Source organism: Musa acuminata, chromosome BXJ3-6 (genome assembly GCF_036884655.1).
Source record: "Musa acuminata AAA Group cultivar baxijiao chromosome BXJ3-6, Cavendish_Baxijiao_AAA, whole genome shotgun sequence".
NCBI classification, from domain to species: domain Eukaryota; kingdom Viridiplantae; phylum Streptophyta; class Magnoliopsida; order Zingiberales; family Musaceae; genus Musa; species Musa acuminata.
The window spans coordinates 41,318,673-41,334,343 of NC_088354.1; the positions used below are offsets into that span (position 1 = coordinate 41,318,673).

General features: G+C 35.6%; 1 protein-coding gene across 4 annotated transcripts in view; it reads right to left on the bottom strand.

Moving 5' to 3' along the window:
* LOC103989974 (protein PHYLLO, chloroplastic) overlaps positions 1–15,671 on the bottom strand; it is a 33,052-nt gene that overhangs the window by 7,505 nt on the left and 9,876 nt on the right. For all 4 annotated transcript variants that reach the window (XM_065154675.1, XM_065154674.1, XM_009408960.3 and 1 more), the window contains exons 10-22: positions 15,418–15,612; positions 15,047–15,145; positions 13,989–14,546; positions 11,524–11,748; positions 10,095–10,397; positions 7,430–7,497; positions 6,231–6,389; positions 3,541–3,666; positions 3,320–3,451; positions 3,092–3,209; positions 1,983–2,135; positions 1,640–1,900; positions 665–832 (exon numbers count right to left, since the gene is read on the bottom strand). In XM_065154675.1, the coding sequence (XP_065010747.1) occupies positions 665–832; positions 1,640–1,900; positions 1,983–2,135; positions 3,092–3,209; positions 3,320–3,451; positions 3,541–3,666; positions 6,231–6,389; positions 7,430–7,497; positions 10,095–10,397; positions 11,524–11,748; positions 13,989–14,546; positions 15,047–15,145; positions 15,418–15,612 (2,565 nt within the window). The remainder of the gene's footprint in view (positions 1–664; positions 833–1,639; positions 1,901–1,982; positions 2,136–3,091; positions 3,210–3,319; positions 3,452–3,540; positions 3,667–6,230; positions 6,390–7,429; positions 7,498–10,094; positions 10,398–11,523; positions 11,749–13,988; positions 14,547–15,046; positions 15,146–15,417; positions 15,613–15,671) is intronic.

Below are 15,671 nucleotides of genomic sequence, written 5' to 3' on the forward strand. Positions count from 1 at the left end.
TCTCAGTGTTTTTGTGCAGTGGGGGACCGAGTGATGAAATATCGCTTCTCAATAGCATATATAGCACAGTTGGATCTGTCATAGGCTCCTAGCAACCATGAATTTTATTGTTGCATGTATCAGCCAGCATGGAATGGTGTACGGCAAAACACCAGCATCAAAAAAATGCGCCGGCTTGATCTGCATGGTTGGTATCACCATAGCGGCATATTAGTGCCACTATGAAACATAAGTTAGAACTGGCATGACCAAATTCTGTCATCATAAACTGAGGGCCAATAATGTTAACAGCCATAAGGAGACCATATCTTCTCAAAATACAACTACAATCAAGGGATACCAAAAACACAGCTTTACTAAGTATTTAAGAGAATTTGCTCCTCTCATATGAGTTAACATTTTGATCACTTGTATGTTAAAGACAGCATATATTGCACATACTGTGTTGGTTCTTGCCATTAGACACATACCAAGACAACAAGGTTCCTTGTTGCACCAAGGCCTGTGCTGAGGGTCAGGTATGTCATATCCAATTAATGCATATCTCGTCCCATGAAACTGAAATACTAGGTACCATATATACAAATTCCACAAAGGAAACCAAATTATCTTATTAATAGTTTTAAGTATATTTCTAAAAGATTGGAATGCCACAATGTTATACCTCAATGTACTGTAAGTCGAGACATTTTACGCAAGATCCAAATTGCATTGCCTCTTCGTATGTCCACCTCCGATTCGCATCAACACGGATTTTGACTTCATATCCAACCTTTTGTCTGATAACTTGAATGACTTCTGCATCTTCAACAGGATTTTCTCTTCGTGCTACCTGTAGCAAGTACAATGTAGTTCATAATTAATACACATCCAGCTAGAATAGAATGAAGTTAACAAATTTATTAATCATCAAAAACAGGAACATCAATAACAATGAAATAAAAGCTTGGATTCTGGTAATATGGTATATGGCTGTCCTGGGCAGTATGTGTTGGTTTGACTAGGGACCAAGTAGGCTATGCAGTTTCCAGCAGTATGCAGCAAACGGGGTCACAGAAATTGTACGCAGCAAACTGCGACAAACAATTTAAGACTGGCTCCATCCTAAACAGGTTGATATCCAACTGGCTCCAACCAAATCGGGTGAAACCCAACTGGTTTCACTCTGGTGGAAAACTGTGATATATTAACCGTTTCTTCCCTGGGAAACCTACCTCTTGTTCCTGCTGACCCTCTCTTCCTTTCTCTTCCACCACCTTTTGATGCTGCCATCACCACAAGATTTGGCTGGCCACATGTGCCCCCTCTCTCTCTCTGGCAAACTCACCTGGACATAGCTGATGAGGGCTAGCCTCAAAGGCTCCGAATGCTAGATTAATAACTATTTTCTTTTGTTATTTTTCCAACCTATACCAACCACAACCAGCATGGCATCTTGGTCATACTGCTGACTATTGTAAAGTCTGATGCCAAAATTTAAATGCTTAACTTAAAGAACCATAAAGTATTGTGTATTTAGAGCAACTGGAAACTAAATGCTATGCAAAATAATTTACTGTTTGATGAACATGATTAGTATTAGCAGGAATTTGTCACACAAACTTGGATATCATAGACATTTATTTGGAGTCAATGGCACCTTCAGTTTTATTGTACTGAAACCCTCATCAACCAGCTGAGACACAACATCGGCTATCTCTTTAGGAGTACCGCTGTGATCAACAAGTGCACATATTTGTATCTGTTTTGAACCATTAACACCTGCAACCAGCTGAGTTTCTCTTGAAGAGCTCATGTAACCAGAGATCACATCCAAAAATCCAGAGCCCTGTCTTGCTGCTATGGCATTAAGTATTGCCATCTCTATTCCACACCTAACACTTGGAAAAAGAGATGAAGGCTGAAAAACAAAAAGGGAAGCCTATAAGTTATTAGAATGAATGCATCTGCAACAGAGTACAAGTTTTCAAATGAACACTGACCGGAATTCCTAAGGCTTTCCAGATCCACTGAGAGAACGAGCCTTTGAGCAATGGAACAAAACTTATTTCAGATCCTTCTAACTTATGAGCCATGAACTTTAGCTGCTCTTCAACATCTAAAAGATCCTCTGCATGGATCTCAATTGGGGCAACCTGTTGAAATGTCGACCATTACTTTTTAATCACGTATGTGCTATATCTAAGAAGAATCTTCTGACAAAAACATTTTTGTTTTGTTTGAAATGTGAAGAGATGCAAACAATAGTGTATGGTGCAAGTGCAGCTAGTGGCTGCACTAACCATTGTCAAACTGTTTAATAAGAGTTTTCTAGCATGAATCAACAATTTTCAATAGTTGTATTCATAAACATACAGTTCTATAAAACATACTACATTTCTTTTATAAAATTGCATGGTCTTCAATGAGGTTAATCTCAAGCTCTATATAATTTACGGTGGAGATAGATAAGATTCTAAGATGAAAGAAATTGTTAAGCTTGGTTCAACTACCTGCATAAACTGATCCAAGAGTTCTATATTAATGCTTATATGAAGCTATAGAACAACTCCAATGAGAAAAAAAGAGCAGAGCGGTGCACAAGGCCTTTCCTAATACATGGTTTAGGAAGGGTCAATGTACCAAATGGTACCCTTGTAAGCAATGACATTGTTTTCATGACTTAAACCCTGGTCACCTACATTGCGAATGAGCAACCTTAACATGATACCAAAGCTCACCAACAAACAACTCAAAAGAAGTAACCTTAAATTAATTATTACAATAGAAAAAGAAGAATCCATACTGAATTTTATGTGATTTGTCCTTTATTCCTGGAGCTTGCAGCTCCAAATTATGGCAATTGTGTAATAGTGTGGCTTCACTTTTCATCATTGTGCATCATATTTTCAGCTTTAAATAACATTAGAAAGAGGGTATATAAGTAACTATATTGAAAATCAGAGAGGCATAAGGCAGAATCCATATGCTTATTCATTGGAGGGTTTCTAGCATCCAATAACTGTAATCAACAACTGTTTTTATCATGCATTTTTCTACTTCCAATAAATAAGAATAGGTAAAGATAAAAAAAGCTTGAATCATTACAAACCTCACCCAATCCTACAGTAGCATTGTCCAAATATATTCTCAGAACAAAACCTTCACGGAAGAAATTCTTTATATCATTTTTCACTTGGCTTGAAGTGAGCCGGGTAAAAAGTTGGACTCTGGGTCAAAAGAAGAATATTGAAATAGTCAGTGGCCACAAATATCAGACATGAATTTATATCAGGTTAACAGTGGGCAAACCATAACAGGTGATGGATGAGAAACTTGCCTATACAATGAGTACTCCACCTTATCGATCTTGCTGAGAAATAGGCCATTGTTTAAGCTTCCAGAAAGCGGGAGTCCCAACAGAAAATTCAGTGTTTGGTTGGCAGCTTCACAAGCAAATTTACTCATTATGCTGTAGGAAAGAAAAAAAACAATTCAGTGCTTTAAGATTTAAAATAACTAATTTCTAAATCAAATGCAATGACCTTGTAAGAACAAAACCTATGAAAATAAGTGTTTCCCTCAATGCTGCTCTCAACTTCAATTACACAATCAGTCTGTTGCTGCCGACATTTGCATAAAGCATTATGAAGCTCGGTCTTTGTCCGCACTAGCAAATGTTTCACACTACAAAATTCCATAAAGAAATAAGCCAAAAGTGCAAGTCTTAAGAATAAATTGTCCTGAAAATCAATGACATTTTCCAAAAACCTATCAGACAGTTAATTTCTTATCTACAAAAACTCATAGGTAGGAATAATGAGAGGTACATTGGAAAATTTTAGGGAGGCTAATGTCAACTCACCTAATACTTGTCAACAGATATAGCATTCTTCTTATTCAATAAGCATAAGGATCTCTCACCAAATTATTCATCAAGGATGCATCCCTTAATCATCTTGCAAACTAAAGAATGAAATTTATCCTTGACAGAGTAATCATGTCCTCCCTTCTGCTGATGTCTTAATAGAATTCTGGCTCATTTGGAAGGAAAAATTCTACCTTATGCATGTAGGTAGATTAAATGAATTTACTCCACAATCAGATGTCACTCTAATTTAAAAGATAGTGTATCAAGAATATGCTTCTACAGTTGTTGAACCAAATGAATTATTTGTACAATGAAAAACACCGCTTTACAGCATCAATAAAATCAAGTCAGGTAGTAAGATAACAATCCACATGCCAGCTAAAATTTAAAGAGATTGAAAAGGCCCTAATCAACACACTACTTATGAAGTACATTAATAATAACGTAATTACTGGAACCATTAAGCTGTTGTTGAATCAGGTTATCAAAAACTTCTGCTTCTATTATAAATCATGTTCTAAATCTATTGCAAAGCACAATCCTGCTGTATTTATGTATAAAGCAAGCTAGAAGATTTGACGGATGTTGAGCCATCAGCTTGTTGCAACTCTCCCAAAGACTCACATTTACATATGAAGAAGGGTTAAAAAGATATACAATGAATGAAGCTTTTGCTTAAAATTTGCAGGACCTTACAAGAATTCCAACTATTTGTCCAAATTCCCACTATTTTGAATATCTCTTATGTTTTCCCTCGTCTAAATCTAATACTCAGATCTCCTCAATAGAACTTCTGAATTTTAATAACACAACTGGGCTCTCATCATATTATTCCTCCTTTTGAAATGCTATTCAAGTTGAACATTCAAATTATCTGCAAATAACGTAAGCAAAGGCTCTGTGCATGAGCAAACAACGAAAAGCATGGTGACAGAAATAGATGACTAGAACTTGCACAGAAGCTAAAAGAGGATTATATAATTGAAGAGATAAATTATCTTCACCAAATATACTAACTTCCCCAAAAAAGAGAAAATAACTGTCACATTGGTATGAAGATCTAAGAAGCTCCAACTCCTAAAAGGAATGCAACAATAAAACATGGGCAAAAAAGGTAACAAGGTAACTTAATCTTCTAAGACACCAGAATAGATCTCTGAGAATATAAACAAAAAAAGAAACCAGTAATGGAAGAGGAGAACATCTGGCTAGACATTCTTGTCGATATCAACTTGAAGCAAAAGGATGATTTTCTAGGTTCTCTAACATAGTAAGAGAAGTAAAATGATCCAAACTGGTGATCAAGAGGCAGAAACTTTCAGATGTGAATTGCCTCATAATAAAGTAAAACAAATAGTCACTAGTCACCAATGAATTCCATTTAACACAAATAGAGAAGATAGGGCTACTACTTAAAAGAGTTTACAAAATTGTCCTGGAACATAGGTATTGCTGTGTAAGAATTTAAATATTTCAAATATAATTGATATAATGAGCTGGTAGCAGATTGTAACAATGCTTCTAGGAAAAACTCTTAAAGATCTGATATGCAACTGCTAGCCTCTAACAATATTATATAGAGTCAAAAATATGATTTGTAATTTTGTCCACCATCAAACTTATAAAAAAATTCTTCAGGTTGACATGTTGCAGCCAATCCACTATTCGCAGCAATTAAGTAAACTTTAGGGTTTGATATACCAAAGCCTGAAACTTTGACTAACATAGCATACTCACACAAACTAGTATAAGCCTACACAAATGGTACTTTTGAGTTTTGACATGTGTGGTATTTGGTAATGTATATTTCAAACATAATTTCCTTTATCTAGGGTGATCATTGGGTTTGAATTAGGTCAAGGTGGGTCCATATCCAAACCAATTTTTATGAATCCAAAACAAGGATCCGTACCTTAAATTTTAGACCGAATTCACGTCTGTTATCAGACAAAATTCTCAGATAAAGATCCAGGACCCATACCCAATCCAATAGATCTATTGAATTTAAAACAAGAATCCATGCCCAACACTTTATGGTTGGGTTTTGGTTATCAGGCTCCATCAACACCCTATAAGTGATAGCCAGTGTGAAAAGTCTCATGCCATAACTACATTGACACTCACTTTGCTTCTTCAATGCTATAGGTCCTAAAGTGAGGTTGAAACATGTGACTTACATTTAACATGTATAAAAAAGAATCACCTATATTTACATCCAGAATTACTTAGTCGGTTGTTCCTAAACTTTGCCAACTGTATTTACCACAAAAAATAGAACCCAATCACCACATAATTTCAATTAAAAATCCAGACAAATTTAATGATATAATAAGAGGAGAGAGCCATCACTAAACTTTAAGGAAGAATGTGTTACTTTTACCTATGAGCAGTGCAAAGTCTATCGATTGAGACATCATGGACCGTGTAGAAGTACTTATCCAGCACATCAGGTTGTGCTCTTTTTGCAATTGGTAAAAGACTAAAAATTCCACCACCATGATTGTTTATTACAATTACCGTTATAGGTTTCCTCGTCACCCTTCAAGAACAAAGGACAATGTTAAGAAATGTTGAAAGTTACCAATGGTGAACAAGCATAAACCCAGATAAGTGAAAAAACAACAGAAACTGTATCCTAACATTTTATCAAAAAGTGTACGTGGCCTTTAAGCTCGTGCATGTTGGAAATATGTGCTGTACCAAACAAAAAACACCTCATTTTAAAACAATGATAAAGACAGATGTCTTAATTCTACAAAGAAAGAGGAACAGATTTATCAACAATCAGACCTTAAATTTGTGAAAAAATATTTATTTTTTCCAAAAAAAAACGGATCCCTGTTATTCTAATCTTATTTTTCTCTAGCTTTTAATATTTCGTGTAAACCATGCACATAGCAAAAGGGCGATCTTTCCACAAAGTAGAGAACTATTCCAGACCAAATAATTTTCATATTCAACCACAGCTATTCTCAATTTCTCATTCCAGTTTTCAAACTTCCTTGGTCTCTGAAACATAAAATTTTTTTTTGGTAAATTCATGTTGTTCATTATTCATTTAACTTTGTCAGTAATTATTCATTTTAGTTACTGTATCCATGACACAAGAACCTTACATGAAAATGCCATGATTTATTTTTTATCATTGTCTGAATAATCAATTTTATTCAATATCTTCTAGTTAGCAATAACTTAAAGAAATGTGTACAAATCATCCTAAAGATTAGCAATTTATAACAGGTTTCACAACTAAAAAATAAGAGTTTTCATAATCTTGAACCAATAATAACAGCATCCACAAAACCAGAATGAATCAGAAAACACTAGTTATAAAAAACCTAGTTTTATAACAGGCTACAAGGATGTTTGTGGTCAATGTTACATGTTACCCTCAGATGACTAGCTTATAAGCATTTTAACCATCAGAATTATGAAATAATGATTATGAAAATGGATCAACAGGCTTAGTTTAAGTGTGGCAGGAAAAGATAACAGAAACTAGTCTAACATTAAGTAGAAAAATATCAAATACTGCACTAAAAAACAATATATTGATTCATTAAAAAGATAGGTCAACACCTTTGATTAAGAACTGCCAACCCATTTGTATCATGGAGAAAAGATACATCACCAATCAAGCAAATCACCTGAATGAAAGAAATGTTAATAATGTAACAACACTGATTGATGAATGGATGACAACTATGCAATGACTTTTAAAATTTAACAACAACCTCACGGCTTGCAGTAATATGCTATCAATTCTATTATAAGCACGGTTTAAAATATTGATCGGACCAATATATACTGGCTAGTGTTTTCCAATTTTACCAAGCACTAGTAATGGACTATATAGCTCCATAATGCCACAAATAGTGTATACCATTGGTTGTTGTACCGCCCGAAATAGTATGAAACAGGCGATACGTACCAGTCCGAGCATGGACCGGTATGCAAACCACCCGTTTCGAGCAGCCCAGTCCAATTCTATAAACATAATAAAAAAATTGAAAATAGTGGTGGGGCCCATCCAAAATTCAGTATTAAAAAAAACCTAAAACTGAAATTTGGGCTCATGAAAGCGAACCCTCTTCTCACATTCAATGCTGCTGCTGTTGCAGCTGCCACTGGAGCTGTTTCACTGTTGTCACTGTTTTACAATGTTGCTACTTTGGAATGCCACTGCCAATGCCATTACCACTGCGTTCCTTCTTCTTTTCAAGTACGCTCCCACCTCTTCTCCTCCTCTTCATTCTCCTTCTCCACCCCCTTCTTCTTCATCCTTCATCACTTCCTCTTCTTCCTTTCTCCTTCCTCCTCTGTTCCTCCACCATCTCTTCCTCTTCTTCCTCTTTTTCTTCCTCTTCAAAACATTGGTACATACTGTTGTACCAACACATTGTCATAGACAAATCTGTACACAAGGTGTTTGATATAATGTTTGTGTATGTTCGTGACTTTCAGTTTTATTCATGCTTTGCACAGCATGTAGAGGGTTTACAATAGGTTTGGCAGTCCCATTTTAATTTACTTTTATGGTCGTTTTAGTCCTGCAAACACAGGTTATGTGTAGTCATGCACAAAGTCACTTCCCAAAAACAATCTATCCAGGCAGCCATTTTGGGGTTTTCTAGCTCCATAGAATGGTGCGGAGTGCTAGCCAACACAACACCCTAGAGCTACCCGGATAACACGTGATTGGATGGGCCTTTGGGGTAGTGTTCGCTACCTTGTTCCGCAATAATATTATGTGGGCATTTGTAGGGACTTTTGTTTGTGACAGACCACCTTAAACCCTTTGTCACGTGATCGCTCAAAGTTTACAAAGTCTATATTTATAATTTGCATTGTCTATCAAGTGTTTGCTAAAATGTATGTTTGTGAGATCCCGAGTTAAACGTTTCCTCTAACTCGTCTTTTCTTTTGTATATCCTTAAGGGACCATAAGAGGTTTCGGAATGGTTGATCCTTTGCGGACGAACATACAAAGGTGCCACACAATTTAGGCAAAATCAATTAAGTCTGTGGCAACATGGTAAACTGATACTAATCGGTGTGTACCAATCCCACAAATCATCAAAATGAGTCTAATACCCAAAACGCCAATCCTTGGTGTATATCATTTATTTTATTATTATTTTTTGGGTGATACTAGATGGTACACTTTGATATATTGCTCAGTATCTTATATGCAAATCTTTCTTCTCTCTATATATTTCTGCCACTTTTTTTTACAAATAAATAGTTACTGTGGTAGAAATTTAAAGCATAACTTTTAGAAATACTTGTTTTCTATTTTAATCTTTGTTCAACCAGCCATCACCCAAAATTTTATATTATGTCTCATTATGTAGTTCCCCTTATAACTTGAGAAACATTAGAATCTCCCTTATCTTTTATTGTTGAATCAGAGTACTGACATCCAAACTTTAAAGCTTGATTGGAGAGTCAATTAGAGCAGTGGACATGACATCTACATCTCTCCAGAATGTTAGCTTTTTTCCTTTTCTTTTCAGGATTCTAAAGAATATGTCAAATATGAATCAACCTTTTTGTCCTTTTTCAATTGTTCTATGAGTGGGTAAGAAACAATCAGATCCACCATTTCTTTCTTTGGCATTATTGCATGCAAGACACATGGCACACAACATTTGGGCAACCAGCTGGAAATTTCATGCTGCTAGAACTCAGACATTCTTGGAACAAGTTATAGCTGATGTTGTTTTATAATAAATATTGAAGCTTTTGCATTCAAGTGAGCATTGATTTTTAAATGTCCAAGTGAGCAATGATTTTTATATAACATAGAGCAACTTAAATTATGATAGAAATGGGTTGGTCACCTTACTTATATCTAGTATTTCTCCACTGCCACTTAGGTGTCAGGGATTGCATCAGTGATCTCGTAAGGCATTTGCTGCATTGGCAGAATCCTTGTGCACTGAGCCACACTTTACCTCATTTGCATCTAGTACAGAACTACAGATACAAAGGAATCTTTAATAGAGGAAAGGCTTTCATGTCCAATGACTTCAAGAGTAACTTTTATTCAAAAGCAGAACTTATCTAGACTTAACCATTTAATACCGAATAATATTATGACATGACATAAGACATAAAGAAAACTATCCAACATCTATAGCTATCAGCAATCATGGATTCAAACAACATTCTTTACCAAGTATTCCTTTTGTTTCCTTTGCTCTTTCTTGTTCACTTGGTGCAGAAAAATCAAAACACTTACCTGTTTGTTGCATCCTACTGCAAAACCAACAGCTGTGCTAAGCAAACCATCAATACCACTTGCACCTCTGTTTCCAGCCACTCGAAGGCCCTGAAACGGTAGATCCAAATTTGACATCATTTTGCTATCAAAGCTCATGGGACATAACCAGCCTCTTCCATACATGTCTGCATCCCTGATCACCATGCTATTACCAATGAATAAGGCAGAATCATCTTTAAGTACTTCCCCAATAACATGTGCAACATATGGCTCTGTAAGTGAGCTTTCTGAGTGAATTTGAAATTCTATCTCCTGTGCAACCTGTCACAATACATATTTATTAGATCCAAATAATGCAAACAGAACTAGAGAAGGCAAAGGAAATCCATTGTGAGAGTGTTATATCCATGTTCAACAAGATAGGTATGTGAAAACATAAACATTAATATCTTTCAGATGAGCTTTTGCTACTAACAGAAGGGATGAATAGAATGTGGAAGTGTGAAGGCACACTCTTGCTCACACTAGATAAAGGTCCCTCTCATCCTTGACTGAGAATTTAGGGCTGGTATTTACTGCAACATTCCCATCTTGACCCAAGCAAGAACCTATCTTAGAATAATAGTTATAGTTAACAAGAAAGAATATGCTTATTATAAGCACATAACAGGGTTACTGCTGCATCCTTCATAAATGTAGAAGATTTGGCAATGGCTTCAAACTACTGCTATGTTGGATAATTGGAATGAAATGAATATTCATGAATATTCAGACTTTTGGAAGGCCTGTGGAAGATGCCCTGCTTACTCTGCGTAGGGTCTTTGACTGGATTTAAGATTCTAAGAGCATCATCCTAAGTGGTGGTTGTTGGGAATTTGATGTTTTCATTTCTCATGTCTCTTTGAGTTTTGCTTGATGTAGTACTGGTTCCTGCTTCTTAGCTCTGTTTATTTGTTTTGTGTTCTGTGATCTTTCTTTCATCATTCATCCAAAGGTAAGGTGAACAACTAACATTTATTTCATCAAGAATTTAATTGTTGCTAGCAAGCGTCAGTCAACCTGGTAATGTGCACATCACCAAAATATGGTTCAACACCAATGTAGGTCAGCACAAGCCATATATATGAAAAAGAATGTTACTACTCCCTTAGCATGGTACAGACCCATGCTGTTCCTTGTTGGCATGCTTACCATATAGCAAGTACAAACTGAGACTCAAGTCTGTGGATTTGATAAGTGATCTTTCTAATGTTGATTTTGCTTTGTGTTTAATCCTCCTCTATATGCGATAAAAGAAAATTAAAATAAAAAAAACATGTTAAAATTAAAAAAAAGAAGTTCATATTTGATTTCCCTACAGTGATTGGGAATTCATAAGTAAATCGAAATAGGACATATAGTTAGTACTTAATAAAAATCAAAAAGATAAATGGGTAAAAATTCATACCATCATGTTCAACTCTTTCAGAAAAATGTTCCATGTTCCAGCCTGCTTTGGGAAATAATATTTTCGTAAAATATGAGCAAATTCAATAATGGTGCTCTGAATCCTGTGAGTCACAATATGAGAAGGATCATGACGGCATGGGTGTTCGTCAACCAAAATGTATGAAGATGGAGAACAAAGCTCTAGCAATTGAATAATCCGTTTGCTCGTAATCCTGCTTCCAATCTGTCATAGTTGTGAAACAGAAATATTAGCAAAATCATAATAGAAGATGAGGATTTAAATATCAACCTGAAACAGGTTTCATAACCTACTGGACGAATATGGTACCAGTATATAGGGTGGTATACCATCTGGTACTATCAGGATCAATGAGTATAATAATAAAAAATGAAAATAAATGGCATTAAGCCAGAAACAAACTATTTATTTTAATGCCAGTAATTTGTCCGATCTTATTACCTATCTGTACCAACCAGTAGGGGTAAGATATGAAGTCTTGATTGAAGATATTGATGCCTATGCACATGCATTTGTTTATTTATGAACAGATTTACAAAAATACTTTTATTCACTATTAGTTTGTCTTATATTATTGAGCATGATAACACCGAATAACCACAGGAAATAAGCAAGAATACAGTAAGCATGGTTTGCAATACCATACCGTACCACTCAGTATAGGTGGTACATACCGGTCCGATAGAGTACCGATACGGATGGTACATCAGTACACCTTAGTGTAGCATGTGTCAGTATGCTCAGTATAGCTTGGTACAGCTCAGTACGTATCATACCGACAGCTGATCGGTATACTGGTACAGTACGGTATTCAGAACCTTGACAATAAGTTCCAAAAAAGCAAAGGCAAGTTACTCAGGTAACATAGTATTTACTGATGCTACTCTTTTAAGTGAAAATCTGTGTACAGTGACTTTAATTGGTCCAAATTGCCATGTTGCAACGGACACTATCAGACATGCAAAATATAATTAATAGCAATATAGGACTTCGCTATAGATGACCAGACATGCAATTACTTATGCTGAAATGGTACTTCTACCTCCTTACTGGCATAAATCTCATAAAACATAAATGTTCCTCGTAGAAACTACCTAAGATGTGCTAGGTTATTAATTCTGCAGTACACCCAGCTCAAGTACCTGAATCTACTTTGCCTCATGATTGTTCACACTAAGGCCTCTGAATTGGCCAGGCGAGGTTGGATTGGGATGATATGTAAAGGCATATAAGAGAACTTGACCTGACCAGTTGCACCTCAATGCTTCTTGAATTGATCCAATCCCAAATATATCTAGTGGATTAGGCCAAGTCAAAATGGGTCAGATCAGGTAGGGTACTTGACCTGAACCAGATCTGACCTGTAATCAAGATTTCTTGGACATGAACACAAAATGACATCTTAAAGGAGTAGGGTCTAGGTCAGATGGGGTTGACCTGATGGGTTTCAGACAGTCAGCATTTCCACCATAATTCAAAATCCAACAGATTCTTATTAGCCATAAACAAACAAGGAGATATGGTTGATGATGTAGAGATGAGAAGTACTCTTGGATTATAAAGGTCAAGATGTTGGAAACTTGGAACTAAAATCTACACGGGACAATTATCAAAAATGAAAAAATAATGACAGTCCAGTGCAATTGTAAAAGATTAGAGCCACATAATAATATAGGACTTTATCTCTTATTTGAATAAATTTGATTAGTTAGGGGGCATTTCGCATATGTCATAACATGCCACATGACATCTCAATATTTCTAATTCACTTTACTAGATTAATCAAGGTGAAGAAAACACAAGAACAATTGGAAGATATCAAAATTTAATTTTATTGACCATTACAAATCTTGCTTGGGGATTTTCCTGCCAAGGAAGATTCATTATTCCACAAAGTAAAAAAACAAAGATTATGAATCAAGAATGCCATTAAAAAAGAAGATTATCTTCCAAATTGTATATGGAAATTAATCTTCTTCGAAGAAGAAAATAACAGATGATTTGTTTTGATTTATTGTATTTTAATCATTCTCTATTTCTCTATTTTTCTTTTTTTGTGGCTCTGATTCTAATTAAGTGTGCATATTGTCCCGAAAGTTCCATCACCTCTCATTCTGTGTGAATATCCTGACAATGGTTCTCGCGTGATGCAATTACAAGTAATGTTTCAAATCTGCTCACCTAGTTGGTGAAATAACAAGCCACAATAAGAATGCCCACTAACTTTTATTTAAATACATAATAGCACAAACAAGGCAGTACAAACAGAACAGTTTTCAACACATTTTAACTAGTAATGAAGCACATTTATACCTTGAGATTCCTAGCGATTGAACATGTCATGGGAAAAACTTGTATCTGTTTTGAGCTATTTTTTCAGTAGCTTGATCAACTAACACAGCAAAAGCAGAAAAATTCAAGGAAACAAAGATCGAAAGACCCACCTGAAGAACCAGGTCCGGCTGGGCCCAGCTCCTAACCGAGTGTGAGAGTAGAGCATGATCCATATGATCTATAAATAAGGACTCTATTTCATGAAATGAAGCTAATACTCTGCGTAACCGTAGACCAGACAGAATATCACTGACAACTGGCCATGAAAGATGTTTTGCCAAAACAGAAGCTGCAAAGATTTCATCTTCTTTGTGAATTGCACCAATTAGGAGGAGTCCTCTTTTAGCTTTCTGTATAACTTCTATGATCTCAGCAACTTGTCCATTATGATGACCATCTGTGAAGAGATGTTGCATTTTGATATATTTGGTGTATGGCTCCTTCTTTGACAACCATGAATCTAGTCCTTTTAAACAGTCTAACTGCCATTCTCTTGGACTGTCTTCTAGTGGCTCTCTGAAGGGACAATTAATATGTACAGGACCATGAGGCACTTGAGTTGCATAATGCACAGCTGAGTCAATAGTTGTGAGAACCATTCTCGCAGGAACTTGATCAGTTGCTGCAGGAAGATTGAAGAACCTCACAAACTTCCCAAAATGGTTCACCTAGTAATACATATAGGTTATATATAACTAACTATGACCATATAAAATTTCAGAAGAAGAAAACTTAATTAAATTACAATCAAGTTGCTCAAGTAAAAGAAAAATTACTGAATGCTGCCAATAACAGTTGTCAACATAAAGCTAACTGATAATTCAATAAACCATTTGGTCCTTTAGTCATATCATTTGCACACAATAATCATGCACAACGGTCATAGCTCTTTGCAGATAGTATAATCAAATATGTGCACCAGATAGTGCCTTGAGTCCCATTACATATTATTAAATGAAGCAATGCAACAAAAGCGTTCACAGTTCTAGTGAAAACTAAACTTTTTTTAAGGCTCAATAAGAGAAACAGTGAGAAGACATGAACTAATAGTTATCTGGTGCATTGTGCATTTCTGACAAATGAAACCATGAACTGTCAGAATGCATCAAAATCAGCATGATTAAGAACAATTCAGAAACAAAGAAGATATAAAAAGACTAATAATAACCTGATCAATGGATTGATTTGCTCCTGCATCTTGCAGTTCTGGAGGGCGATCAGCTGTGAGTAAGAGAAGAGGTACAAAATCATGACTAGCCTCCACAACCTGCATAATATACTTTGTGTAATGTATAAACACCAGATCCTAGGCTATCTAAAATTTTCTAATGAGAACAGAAGAAAGAATGGAAGTTATATGAAAGTATGAAACTGTAACTTTAAAGAGTGTCAATAAGTGTTAGAAATACACATCAACAGAAAGCGAGACAAATCCAGATTTACGATGGTGAAGAGATTAAACAGAGAAAAAAATGGACCATTTCATGGTGCATATCCCATTATTAAACTTCAGAGAACGACTAGAATTCAACTTCTCACCGCAGGAAGAAGGTTTGACACAGCTGTTCCAGATGACGTTATGATCACTGCAGGTTTATGAGACCCTTTCCCATACCCAACAGCATGAAATGCAAGTGACCGTTCATCATAACAAGAATAACAAGTAGTGTGGGAATGCCCACAAGCAGAAATTGCAAGTGGAGATGATCTGGATCCTGGGGCTATACAAAAGTACTAAACAAACAAGTTTTAGAATTAAATTCAATACAAGAATCAAAACATATATAAAAGAT